General features: G+C 44.8%; 1 protein-coding gene across 5 annotated transcripts in view; it reads left to right on the top strand.

The window, feature by feature from the left end:
- LOC130367054 (uncharacterized) overlaps positions 1 to 14,484 on the top strand; it is a 42,201-nt gene that overhangs the window by 3,972 nt on the left and 23,745 nt on the right. The window contains exons 1-2 of one of the 5 annotated variants that reach the window (XM_056569430.1): positions 8,738 to 8,776; positions 12,434 to 12,601. The exons of 1 other annotated variant lie outside the window; for it this stretch is intronic. In XM_056569430.1, coding sequence (XP_056425405.1) covers positions 12,529 to 12,601 — 73 coding nt within the window. In that variant the 5' untranslated portion in view covers positions 8,738 to 8,776; positions 12,434 to 12,528. Of the gene's footprint in view, positions 1 to 8,737; positions 8,777 to 11,985; positions 12,135 to 12,433; positions 12,602 to 14,484 lie in introns of those variants that run through there. 3 more of the 5 variants (XM_056569429.1, XM_056569433.1, XM_056569435.1) reach the window with 3 other exon arrangements.

Below are 14,484 nucleotides of genomic sequence, written 5' to 3'. Positions count from 1 at the left end.
CTGCTCCTTACATGACAGTTCGCTCAACCTATCACCAGCCGAGGCGGGACATCACTGCGGCCGGCAATATGCTGACCGCAGCATGATGTTTAGAGCCTAAGAAGCATGGAGCTGAGCAGCAGCAGAGGAACGGTACACTGATACCGGAGCAACGGGGGAACGTAGGAAGGTGAGTTAAAAGTTTTCCACTGCATATCTCCTTTAACCCCTTAACGACCACTTATGTAAATGTACGTCCTGGTGCGGAGGTACTTTAAGCACCAGGATGTACATTTACGTCCTGTACATGACCGAGAGCATTGGAGCAGGGGTAGCATCATGCACTGCAGGTCCTGGCATCTGTCAACAGCCGGGGACCCGCCGGTAATGGCGGACATCAGCGATCATGCCAATGTCCGCCATTAACCCCTCCAGATGCCATGATCAATACAGATCACTGTATCTGCAATGTGCACGTTGAAATAGATGATCGGATTTTCCGCGGCGCTGCCGTGGGGATGCAATCATCTAAAATGGCAGCTGGAGGTCCCCTCACCTGCCTCCGGCCGTCTCCCGGGGTCTTCTGCTCTGGTCTGAGATCGAGCAGACCAATGCAGAAGATAGCCGATAACACTGATCAGTGCTATGCCCTATGCATAGCACTGAACAGTATTAGCAATCAAATCATTGCTATAGATAGTCCCCTATAGGGACATAAAAAGTGTAAAACAAAAGTTAAAAAATGTAAAAAAAAAAATACAAAATGAAAAATCTCCTCCCCCAATAAAAATATTAATTGTCCTTTTTTTCCATTTTACCCCCCCAAAAACTTTAAAAATAAAATATTATAAACATATATGTTATTGCCACGTGCATAAATGTCCAAACTATCAAAATATAATGTTAATGATCCCATACGGTGAACAAAGTAAACGTAAAAAATTCCAAAATTGCTGCTTTTTTGTCACCTTTTATTCCCAAAAAAATTATAAAAAAGTGATTTAAAAGTTATATATATATATATATATATATATATATATATATATATATATATAAGAAAATGTGGTTTAAAAAAGTACAGATCACGGCACAAAAAATTGAGCCCTCATATCAACTCATACACGGAAAAATGAAAAAGTTATAGGAGGTCAAAATAGGGAGATTTTAAACATACCACCTGTACTGATTTTGTACAAAAAGTTTGAGATTTTTTAAAGTGGTACAATAATAGAAAAATATGTAACCAAGAGTATCATTTTAATTGTATTGACCCACAGAATAAAGAAAACGTCATTTTTTCCGTAAGGGGACAGCGTAAAAACAAAACCCTCCAAAATTTGCAAAATTGTGGTTTTCATTAAAAGGAGTACTCTGGTAGAGAATTCCTGCTCTGTCCTGCCCGGGCTGCAAAAAAAATAAATAAAAAAAAAACATCTCTCACCTTCCTGGGTTCCTGTGAAGCGCCACTACAGCTGATCGGTCCTCCGGTTCATACTTGGTTACTTGTAGTAAGAGGCAGTGGCTGTGCTGTGTATCGGGCAGGCGGCCAGCTGATCCTCCGACACGGCCAGCGCTGCTTCTCACGTAGTCTGCGGAACGTATTGTGTATTCACACAGCTGGAGACTGTACTATAAGTGGATGGACCTGAATGTAACTGTGCTGTAAAGCTGGGGCTCCTGAGCCTGGACTACAATCTACAGGACAGCACATCGGTCAGCTGTGACAGGACTACAACTCCCACTGTCCTTTATGAAGCAATAAAGACTGAATTCTTTATCACACCTGAAGTCTCTTACCTGATTGACCACTAACACGGATCCTGCGAGCGCCAGAGAAGTATACGATTTTTCCAATCTGTGACCTCTGCCATGGGCACAGAACTCGCATCTTGCCTCCTGAAACTGAGATACTGTACAAATTCAGACACTTAGAGAAGTTTTGCCTCAGTCTGAAAGGGGTACTCCACTTGAAAACATTTTTTGTTTTTTAAATCAACTGGTGCCAGAAAGTTAAACAGATTTGTAAATTACTCCTATTAAAATTTTTAATCCTTCCAGTACGTATCAGTTGTTGTATGATTCACAGGAAGTTCTTTTCTTTTTGAGTTTCTTTTCTGTCTGACCACAATGCTCTCTGCTGACACTTCTGTCCATTTTAGAAACTGTCCAGAGTAGGAGCAAATCCCCATAGGAAACCTCTCCTGCTCTGGTCAGTTCCTAAAATGGAGAGAGGTGTCAGCAAAGAGCAATGTGGTCAGACAGAAAGGAAATTCAAAAAGAAAAGAGCTTCCTGTAGATCATATAGCAGCTGATAAGTACTGGAAGGATTAAGTAAGGACTACAAATCTGTTTAACTTTCTGGCATCAGTTGATTTAAAAAAAAAATGTTTTCCAGTTGAGTACCCTTCTTGCAAAAAAGAGGGTAAAGGGTCCTAAAACTAGAAAGCCAACAAACCCCAGGGCTGAAGCCCAGTGTCAAAAAACACCCCTATTATACTCCCACCCATAGAATATCACTTTTATTCACTTAATTAAATACTATAGTCATTGAAAGTGTGCTTAAAAGAACAATGCTGTTCCGGCAGGGCATCAGTCTTAATTTTGCGCAGGCGCAGGAACATCCAGGGCTGCACATCGGCTACCCGCACTCGCCAACGGCCCTGCTGCAAGGTACAAGGTACGGGGGGGGGGGGAGGCTTGGGTGGTACTCACTGAGCGGCAGGAAGAGGCTCCCCTGCACCCGTCCCTCCCGCATCGGCTCCCGGCTCACTCCTTCCCCAATGAAGCTCCTGTCCTGGGCGGCAGCAGCCAGCAAAGCCCCGGGCGGGGGGTGGGCCTGGTGCAGGGAGAAGCGCAGCTGGAAGGGGCTCCACATGTTCTTCTTCAGCAGTCACCTGAGGGGAGTCCGGGGCTCCAGAGACCACAGGGGCCCCTCCGGCTCCACTGCGGTGTAGCTGCCGCCTTCCATGGCCGGGCTCCGGCTCAGCTCCAGCTCCCAGCCGCTGTCCGCCTGGTACAGTGCCACGGAGGTTGCCTTCCAATACAGGGTGCTTCCAGTTGTTTTACCACTACAACTCCCAGCATGCCCTGACAGCCAATAGATGTCAGGGCATGCTGGGAGTTGTAGTGGTGAAACAGCTGGAGGCACCTTGTTAGGAGAACTAAGGGCGGAAGTTGGCCCCCCCAGCAGGCATCAGTGACGTGGTGCCTGCTGGGGAAGTCTGCCTGGTAGTGAGCACACTACCAGGAGGACTAAATGCCATTTTTAAAATAGTAAAAAAAATAAAAATAAAGGCAGGGAGGGTGTTAGGGATAGAGGGGCAATAGGCAGGGACAGAAAGAAAAAAACATGATGGTGGGAGCTACCCTTTAAGGACTGAGCATTTTTTCGCAATTCTGATGACCGTCGCTTTACGCATTAATACAGTATATGCCGGCGTATATGACAACTTGGCGTATAAGATGACCCCCAACTTTTAAAGTTAAAATATAGAGTTTGGGATATACTCGCCATATAAGACTACCCCTCCTACCAGGATGTATGGTACCTTGTAGTTCCTCCCACATTAGGTAGGCATCATGTTCCCCCACATTAGGTAGGCAGTATAGTTCCCCCCACATTAAGTTGCCAGTTCCCCCACATTAGGTTGCCAGTTCCCCCGACATTAGGTTGCCACATTAGGTTGCCAGTTCCCCCCCATTTGTAGGCAGCTCCCCCCACATTAGGTCAGCAGTTCCCCCACAATAGTAGACAGCTCCCCCCAACAGACATACAGCTTCCAGCCATATACAGTGTATGGCTGCAGGCTGTATGGCTGTACTGGTCTGCCCCCACAGTGTTCCGATCACCGCTCCTCCGGCCCGGGTCACCATCTACTGCTATGGCCTATGGACCATAGCAGTAGGTGCCGGGACCGGGGAGTGGTGACCGGATCACTTAAGATAGCACGGCCGGTCACTCACCAGGCCCCCGGTCGGCGCGCGTCCTCCTGCGGTCCTCCTGGTCCTGCGCTCCTCTGCCTCTATGGTTGTAGGCTCCTCAGGAGGACCGAAGGAGGATCAAAGGAGGACACGCGCCACAGGGGAATGGTAAGTGACCGGCGGACATCCTTATGTCCCAAAAAGATTTTTCGGGACACAGGGATGTCCGGCATAGGAATACCTATGATTATCTGCCCGGGTCGGCTCCCGTGTGTGGGTGCAGGCGGGGGCCGGCCAGAGCAGGTAAAAACTAATACTGTATACTAAAAACCAGGGGGCCTTCAGCTGTTGTAAAACTACAACTCCCAGCATGCCCGGAGTTTTCCTATCCCGGACCCCAATACCCGGCGTATAAGATGACCCCCGACTTTTCAGAAGAAAATTCGGGGTTAAAAAGTCGTCTTATATGCCGGGATATACAGTAACTCTAAAACGCTTTTACCGAATATTCTGATTCTGAGATTGTTTTTTCGTGACATATTCTACTTTATTTTGGTGGTAAATTTTCGTGGTTACTTGCATCCTTTTTGGTGAAAAATCCCAAAATTTCATGAAAATTTAGAAAATTTTGCATATTTCTAACTTTGAAGCTCTCTGCTTGTAAGGAAAATGGATATTCCAAATAAATTTTATTTTCATTCACAAATACAATATGTTCACTTTATGTTGGCATCAAAAAATGGACATATTTTTACTTTTTGAAAAAATTAGAGGGCTTCAAAGTAGAGCAGCAATTTTAAAAATGTCATGAAAATTGCTTAATCTGAAAGGACAGATGTTGCAGAACTACAACTCCCAGCATGCCTGGGCAGTCTAGGCATGCTGAGAGTTGTAGTTTGGCAACATTTGGAGGGCTACCATTTGATCACCACTGTAACAGTGGTCTCCAAACTGTGACCCTCGAGATGTTGCAAAACTACAACTCCCAGCATGCCAAAAGCGGTACAATTTTTTGCACTGAATTTCACATCTCCCCCCCGCCCATTTCACATCTCCCCCATCACATTCCCCCTCCCTTGTCACATTCCCCCTCTCCCTTGTCACATCCCCCCATCACATTCTCCCCCCTCCTTGTCACATTATTCCCCCCTTGTCACATTCCCCCCCTTGTCACATCCCCCCCTTGTCACATTCCCCCCCTTGTCACATTCCCCCCCTTGTCACATTCCCCCCTTGTCACATTCCCCCCCTTCATGTTACATTCCCCTCCCCCTGTCACATCCCCCCCTTCATGTCACATACCCCCTCCCCTTGTCACATTCCCCCCCTTGTCACATTCTCCCCCTTCATGTTACATTCCCCTCCCCCTGTCACATCCCCCCCTTGTCACATCCCCCCCCCTTCATGTCACATTCCCCTTCCCCTGTCACATTCCCCTCTCTTGTCACATTTCCCCCCCCCCTTCATGTCACATTCCCCCCCCTTGTCACATCCCCCCCTCTGTCACATTCCCCCCTCTGTCACATTCCCCCCTCTGTCACATTCCCCCCTTTGTCACATTCTTCCCCCCCCCCTTGTCACATCCCCCCCTTTGTCACATTTCCAACCCCCCCTTGTCACCTTCGTGTTCTGCAGCAGAATACACTAGGTTTGCCGGGCAGATTTCAAACCTAGTGTATTTGCTGCAGAACAAGTCCTTTCCCCTTCAGCCAATCACAGGCTTTACACCACTGCGGCCTGTGATTGGCTGAAAAGTGAAAGGTCCTGTAAGATAAATAGAGCAGGGACCAGAGCGCACGGAGGGGAACGACATCTTCAGGGACCGGGACTAGGTGAGCAAAAGGATTTTTTATTTTACTACTTTTTCCTTTTACACTTAGCTCAGTGTTTTTCTAACAGGGGGCCTCCAGCTGTTGTGAAACTACTACTCCCAGCATGCCCAGACAGCCTTTGGCTGTTCGGGCATGCTGAGAGTTGTAGTTTTGCAACAGCTGGAGGCCCCTTGGTAGGGAAACACTGACTTTTAGTATTTTTCTTTACCTGCTCTGGCTGGCCCCCACAACGGGGGCCGACCAGAGCAGATAATCGCATGTTTTCCCGGGGGCCGCATCACTATATCGCATTGCTTTTGCGATATAACGTGCAGCCCAGCCGGGAACTCTGTAATTCTACCCCGAGCGTGACTCGGGGTTACCGATCCTGGCAGGGAAAATTAACCCTGAGTCACGCTCGGGAATACCGCTCAGGAGGTTAACCCCCCCACCGTCGTTTCCCTACCTGCGCCTGTCTCCAGCGACGATTTGCGGTCCCCACACCATCTTCTTCTAAGTTATCAGCCTCCATCTTCTCCCCCCATTCTGCCTGACATCCAGGGGTGGGCAGAACGGAGGGTTGCCATGGCAACCCACTGTCCTGTGCGACAACTGGTCAGAATCAGTTCTGTCCAATGGCAGGGGATAGGAGGAGATCGCAGCACTGCGACCTCGCTCCTATCCCTCAGGATGATCGGGGCTGTCACTGACAGCTCCGATCATTCCTATTTTCCGGGTGATCGGGTCACTAGAGACCCGATCAGCCCGGAATAGCAGAAAATCGCATGTCTGAATTGACATGCGATTTTCTGCGATCGCCGACACGGGAGGGTCTCAGGACCCCCTCAGCGATGTGCCGGGATGCCTGCTGAATGATTTCAGCAGGCATCCCAGTCCGGTCCCCAACCGGCTAGCGGCAGTGACCGGAATTCCCACGGGCGTATGCATACGCCCCACATCCTTAAGGACTCGGGGTGCAGGGTGTATGCATACGCCCGGCATCTTGAAGTGGTTAAAGGAATATAGTATTTTAAGTTTCGAGTGAATAAAAGTGATATTTTAGGGGTGGATCTATACACTTCAGCATAGATATGACCCTTGGTGCATGAATATTCAGTAAAAATCCCAATTTTTATTACTTTTCAGTTTGCTATAACTCTCATGTGGATGAACACTCTGCTTCACACATTTTTAACTAGAGTTCAACAAACAGTTTCTCCACAAATTGGCAACAAAATAAGTCTAAAGTGGCTAAGAGCGCTAAAGCTCTGTATAACACTGCTAGGGTTACCTTGAAATGTATTCAAGTAGTTTTAAAGTTGTTTCAAGGATATAATTTAATGGCAAAGTTACAGCGACATTCACTTGCCCATGGTCATTAACAGGTTTGTTTAAAATCTAAGGACACAGAGCGCCCTGCGCCCGCTCACAAGCTGACCCTGCGTCATAGTGGCATGGTCCCTGCAGCTATGAACGGCTGGGACCTATGTCTAATGCTGGACATCACAGATCATGGTGATGACCGCCATTAGCTCATTAGAATGAGAATGTAAGCCAGGGTGCTATTGTGTGGGAGAGGCCAGCAAAATTTACCTTAGTTTTCAGTTTTTGAGCCTAATTTTGGTGCTAATTTTTGCCTGTGCTTTTGGCTAAGCCTAGGAGTGGAACTGACACAGAAAAATTATAATAGCTGTATATAAATATAATGACCTAAGATAGCAAAAAAATAAGGACCAAATACTGACAAAAATTTGAACCTAGCCTAACAAATTGTTCCAGTTTAATTGTTTAATGATAGTAACAATTAAAGTGTCCAAGTTATTTAAAAAAAACGAAAAAAAAAGAAAGAAAAACTTTTGACATGTCATAAATAGTGTTGCTCGCGAATATCCGCAATGCGAATTTTATTCGCGAATATCGCGTTTTCGCGAATATTCGCGAATATAGCACTATATATTGATAATTACAAATTTTTTTTTTTTCACAGTACACATCACAGTGATCATCCCTCTCTGCTTCCAGCTTGTGTGGTGTAAAGAAGGCTCTAATACTACTGTGTGAGACTGACGTGCGAATTTTCGCATATGCAAATTTTCGCTTATGCTAATTTCTTATTTGCTAATTTTCACATATGCTAATTTTCGCATAAGCGAATTTTCGCATATGCGAAAATAAAAGGTGAATATTACGAATATGCGAATTTAGCGAATATATGACAAAGATTCGTCCATATATTCGCGAAATATCGCAAATTCGAATATGGCCTATGCTGCTCAACACTAGTCATAAACACCAGTGTAAATTTTTGATAGGTTGGGTTTAGGAGTTCACCACCGATCATTAAATCAAGCTGTAAGAAGCAGGCAGCTAAGCAATTTGTTCCCTAGCTTGCTGCTTTTTTCTGTATTGTTGCAGGAGACAATCTACATTGTAAGTCTATAGACCTATTCTAGCAAAATAGAGATCACAGCAAGCCAGCCTCTATAGTTTGTTTTTCCCAGCTCTATCCAGGCCCGGCACTTGCATTAAGCAGACCATGCGGTCGCTTAGGGGTGCACGGAGCAGGGGGCGGAAAATTCAAGGACTTTTTCTTTTTTTAAACTTTGCGTCTTCAAGTCTGTGCAGTGGTGTAGCTCCGCAAACCCCCCCCCCCCCGTCATGGGCGTAGGCACTAGGGGGGACACATCCCCCCCAGATAATCATACGGGTAGGACAGATTATGGGAGAATCCCCCACAGGTCTGCCCGCAGACTGCGGTGCGCAGGGATGTGCACACATAGGAGTGAAAGGGGGCTGGAGCCCCTCTAGTGCCCTCACAAAAGGAGCTACAGACTCGGAGTGACAGGAGCAGTAAAATGATCTTTTGCTAAGGAGTTGTATGTGGTTTGATGCAGGGTGCTGTGCTCTGCAGGAAGGGGGCGCCACTTACCCTGTCATAATCTGCCATTTCTCTTCTTCTCTCCACACAGAGGAGACAGGAGCAGAGGAGGCAGAGAGAAGCCCCGCCCACTGTCTGTCCCTGCCAAGAATCTCTAGCCTGCGCAGAGAGGCATGGGGCCCTTACTGTAAGTGATTGTGTATTTATGTGAGTGATTGTATGTCAGTTTGTGTGTCTGTATGATGTGTCTATATGGGTGTTTGTGTGTGTATATGTGTCTGTCTGTATGATGTGTCTATGTGTGTGTGTGTGTGCACCTCTATGTATGTGCCTGTGCAGAGGGGAATTGGGCCTTACTGTTAGCATGTAAGCAATTTTGTGTATATATGTGAGCAAATGTATGTCAGTGTGCATGTCTGTGTGTGAGCAAGTGAATCTATGTATGTGTATATATGTGAGCAAGCGAATCTATGTATGTGTATATATGTGAGCAAGTGAATCTATGTATGTGTATATATGTGAGCAAGAGAATCTATGTATGTGTATATATGTGAGCAAGGGAATCTATGTATATGTGTATATATGTGAGCAAGGGAATTTATGTATGTATATATGTGACCAAGGAAATCTATGTATGTGTATATATGTGAGCAAGGGAATCTATGTATGTGTATATATGTGAGCAAGGGAATCTATGTATGTGTATATATGTGAGCAAGGGAATTTATGTATGTGTATATATGTGACCAAGGAAATCTATGTATGTGTATATATGTGAGCAAGGGAATCTATGTATGTGTTTATATGTGAGCAAGGGAATCTATGTATGTGTATATATGTGAGCAAGTGAATCTATGTATGTGTATATATGTGATGCAAGGGAATCTATGTATGTGTATATATGTGACCAAGGAAATCTATGTATGTGTATATATGTGAGCAAGGGAATCTATGTATGTGTATATATGTGAGCAAGAGAATCTATGTATGTGTATATATGTGAGCAAGGGAATCTATGTATATGTGTATATATGTGAGCAAGGGAATCTATGTATGTGTATATATGTGAGCAAGGGAATCTATGTATGTGTATATATGTGAGCAAGGGAATTTATGTATGTGTATATATGTGACCAAGGAAATCTATGTATGTGTATATATGTGAGCAAGGGAATCTATGTATGTGTATATATGTGAGCAAGGGAATTTATGTATGTGTATATATGTGACCAAGGAAATCTATGTATGTGTATATATGTGAGCAAGGGAATCTATGTATGTGTATATATGTGAGCAAGTGAATCTATGTATGTGTATATATTTGAGCAAGGGAATCTATGTGTGTGTATATATGTGAGCAAGTGAATCTATGTATGTGTATATATGTGAGCAAGTGAATCTATGTGTGTGTATATATGTGAGCAAGTGAATCTATGTATGTGTATATATGTGAGCAAGGGAATCTATGTGTGTATATATGTGAGAAAGTTAATCTATGTAAGTGTATATATGTGAGCAAGGGAATCTATGTATGTGTATATATGTGAGCAAGTTAATCTATGTGTGTGTATATATGTGAGCAAGGGAATCTATGTATGTGTAGATATGTGAGCAAGGGAATCTATGTATGTGTATATATGTGAGCAAGGGAATCTATGTATGTGTATATGTGAGCAAGGGAATCTATGTATGTGTATATATGTGAGCAAGGGAATTTATGTATGTGTATATATGTGAGCAAGGTAATCTATGTATGTGTATATATGTGAGCAAGGGAATCTATGTGTGTATATATGTGAGCAAGGGAATCTATGTATGTGTATATATGTGAGCAAGGGAATCTATGTATGTGTATATATGTGAGCAAGGGAATCTATGTGTGTATATATGTGAGCAAGGGAATCTATGTATGTGTATATATGTGAGCAAGGGAATTTATGTATGTGTATATATGTGAGCAAGTGAATCTATGTATGTGTGTATATATCTGTTAGTACCTGTATGTATGATGTGCCTGTTGGCTATATCTGTTTGTATATTTTCCATATTATATGTGTGTCTGTGTATTTATGTTTCTGAGGGTACGTTCCCACACAGCGTATTTGCTGCTGCGTATTTTATTTTCCCTGTTGAAGTCAATGGGTAGGAAAATACGCAGCACCAAATACGCAGCAAATACGCAGCAAAATACGCCACGTGGGAATGCACCCTTAATGTATATTTGTACCTGTATATATGTGTCAATGTGTCTCTTTGTATGTGTGTATATTACCTATGTACTGTATGTGTCTTTATGTTATGTGCTTGTATGTAATGTATGAAGCACATTATTAGGGAATTATTAGAGAAATGGAAGCACAATTATATAGGGAATTAATAGAGGAATGGAAGCACATTATATAGGGAATTAAAGGACAACTGCAGTGCTAATGAAGTAGTACTCTAATGTCATTAAATAAGAAGTTATGCAACTTATTAATTATGCTCCATTACCTTTTCTGCACAGTTTAGCTGCTTTACTGTCACAGGAAGTTGCTGCCTGGGGCTCTAATGTGAGTAGCGTCTACCTGTTATTCCCTATGGGGCTGTCAGCTAGATGGACGCTATGTCACAAACTCCCAGGATCCTTCACTCCCCCTGCAGCTCCTCCAACCTCATACATATTCATTAGGCTGTTATGTGCTCTGCTCTAATTGGCTGAGTGCACAGTAGGGGAGTTTCAGGGCTGTGAGCAGAGCCGTTTGGATGTGAGCAGAAACAGAGCCTGTGTCTGCAATCAGCTTCAGCATGGCCGGCACCCCCCTCCTCCCCCCTTGGTCTCCGTGGTGACATCTGCCCGGGTGCTAAAGTGTGCTGCTGTCAGTGAAGGCAGTAACCCTTTATGTGCCTACCTCTCACAACCATGTTAGCTACTGTACTGTGTGTCCCTTTGCTCACTGGCCTCTTGGAATAAAGTTTACAGCAGTGTGCTGCTGAGAGAAAGTATAGCATTCTTGTGGGTCACTGCTGCTGAGAGGTCCATACGTCCACATTGTCCCCCTGTCCTCAGTCCCTAAATGTTGCACCATAATCTATACCAGTGTTTCCTAACCAGAGCATCTCCAGCTGTTGCAAAACTACAGCTCCCAGCATGCCCTGACAGCCGTTGGCTGTCCAGACATGCTGAAAATGGTAGTTTTGCAACAGCTGGAGGCACCCCTGCAACTCCACACTGTACATTATAGCTATGTAAGCTGTTTTCCAGGCAGCCGCAGCCGGCTCTCCTATTGGACAGGGGAGAACATGTGGTGGGGATGGGAGGGGATAACCACAAGGGAATGAGCTGTGGGTATCACTTTAATATAATTTATTATAATTTCCTTGGGGGGAGAGGAGGTGGGAGGAGAGTAGCAGCTCACAGGAAGCAGGTGCAGGGGGTCATGGGAAATGTAGTGTTTATGACATGGCTGCTTACTACTTTGGGTGGCAATTACCACAGAAAGGCTGGACCGTTTTGGACAAATGAGGTATCTTTGGAAAGGTCTTTTAATGAGCTATCAGATGAGGTAACTTTTTTTTTACGTACCAGCTCTGCAGATGTAATTTAATAGAGAAATAAAAGCATAGTATATAGGGAATTATTAGAGAAATGAAAGCATAGTATATAGGGAATTAATAGAGAAATGAAAGCATAGTATATAGGGAATTTATGGAAGCACAGTATCTGTCTGTGCACGTCCCTGGCGGTGCGGACCGCATCAGGTTACACCATAACCCATGTGAGCCCGTGCATGACAAACTCCCCGCCGCCCGTGCATCTGTCTAACATAGATTCTTTTTTAAATTATCCTCTGGCGCCGCATAGAGGACCCGCAGAGGCTTGCTGGGAGATGACCCGACGTCACGCCCCAGTGATGTCAGACGTGAAGTGTAGCGCGCATAGCAGAAGGGACTGCTGTAATGGCTGCCGCCTGTCTGCTGCCTGCAGGACTGGCCTGCAGACCACCGGACGTCCTTGTTCCTTCTGAGGCTGGTAAGGCACCCATCCACTTAACTTTACACCCCTACCTAACACCTGATCCTGGTAAGCCCATGCCTGGGAGAAACAGGGTGCTGGGGGGGGGGGGGGAGGCTCTAGGCTTTGGGGAGGGGGGCTCTAGGCTTTAAGGGAGTTTTTTTTTTTGTAGAGCTAAAAGATGATCAGGGCTCTTTTTGGGCCTTGCTGCCAGGAGGATGGTGCTGCCAAGGGATGATGGGGTTGCTAATGCGGAGGGGTGGGGGGTCAGTAGCACCCTCATCAACCGTCAGCAACACCCTCCCCCCAACAGTAGCACCACCGTCAGCAGGTTACCACATGGGAGTATCTCTTTTGTTACATAGGACTGCAGGTGACAGCTACTACATTATCTGTTCTTAGAGAGTTATCACTGTATTATCTATGGTGTTACATAGGACTGCAGGACACATCTACTACATTATCTGTACTTAGAGAGTTATCACTGTGTTATCTGTGGTCTTACATAGGACTGCAGGACACATCTACTTTATCTGTATTCAGAGAATTATCACTGCGTTATCTGTGGTGTTACATAGGACTGCAGGTCACATCTACTACATCATCTGTACTCAGAGAGTTATCACTGTGTTATCTGTGGTGTTACATTGGACTGCAGGTCACATCTACTACATTATCTGTACTCTGACAGTTATCACTGTGTTATCTGTAGTGTTACATAGGACTGCAGGTGACATCTGCTACATTATCTGTACTCAGAGTTATTTCTGTGTTATCTGTGGTGTTACATGGGGGGGGGGGGGGGCGCCAAAATGGAGTTTCGCCAGAAATCCTTGAACCGGCCCTGGATCTATCTAACGACTGATGGGGGTCTAAACATTCAGATCTAACCGATTAAAACTTTTTACATGTCTGTGTGTAGTGCAAAGTGACGGGGATACTTCAAAGAGTTACTATCATAAAAAAAAATCACAAATCTCTTGACATGTAATGAGAAAATCACCACTAAAGAAATGCAAAAAAAACTAAAAAATGATTTTAGAAAAAATCTAAATAAAACTGCAACATGCTTCATGTGACTCGTGGGAGTTGTAGTATCCAGCGGACAGCAAGCAGTGGTGGACTAGCTGGAGTTGTAGTAGCCAGCAGGAATGACAGCATGCAGTTGTGGATTGGTGGGAGTTGTAGTAGCCAATGGACAGCAGGAAGTCGTGGACTGTGGGAATTATAGTAGCCAGTGGACAGCAGGCAGTGGCATACTGGAGGGAGTTGTAGTAGTCAGTGGAAAGGACAGCAGGCAATGATGGACTGGTGAAAGTTGCAGTGGACAGCAGTGGCAGAGTGATGGGAGTTGTAGTATCCAGCCGAAAGCACACATTGGTGGATTGGTGAGAGTTGTAGTAGCCAGCGGACAGGACAGCAGGCAGTGGTAGACTGGTGGGAGTTGCACTAGCAAGCAGAAAGGACAGCAAGCAGTGATAGACTGGTTGGAGTTGTAGTAGCCAATGTACAGGAGGCAGTGAGAAACTGGTAGGAGTTATAGTAGGCAGCAGACAGCAGAGGGTGGTAGTAGTACTGTCTAATCAGTGATATATAAAACAGGTTTAAATTTCTCACTGCTACATGCCTGATTTATTTATTTATTTGCTTAGGGGTGACAAAGGGGTGAACACTCTCTCTGATGTTACACTGAGGGGGGGATAAAATATCACTGGTTGTTGGCAGATGCCTCCCAGTGTTAAATTGCACACAAAGGTATCAGAAGACACAATGGGTTTTTACAAAAGTGGATTGGTGATGATCTGTCAAAATAGTGAAGAACCCATCGAACATGAAAAAAAATCACAATTTAGAAAATTTAGATAAATTATAAAAGAAATGTTCCTTTTGGGACTTGCAAC

The sequence above is a fragment of the Hyla sarda genome, chromosome 4 (genome assembly GCF_029499605.1).
Source record: "Hyla sarda isolate aHylSar1 chromosome 4, aHylSar1.hap1, whole genome shotgun sequence".
In the NCBI taxonomy this organism is placed as follows: Eukaryota; Metazoa; Chordata; class Amphibia; order Anura; family Hylidae; genus Hyla; species Hyla sarda.
This window is presented reverse-complemented; position numbering and strand designations above follow the sequence as displayed.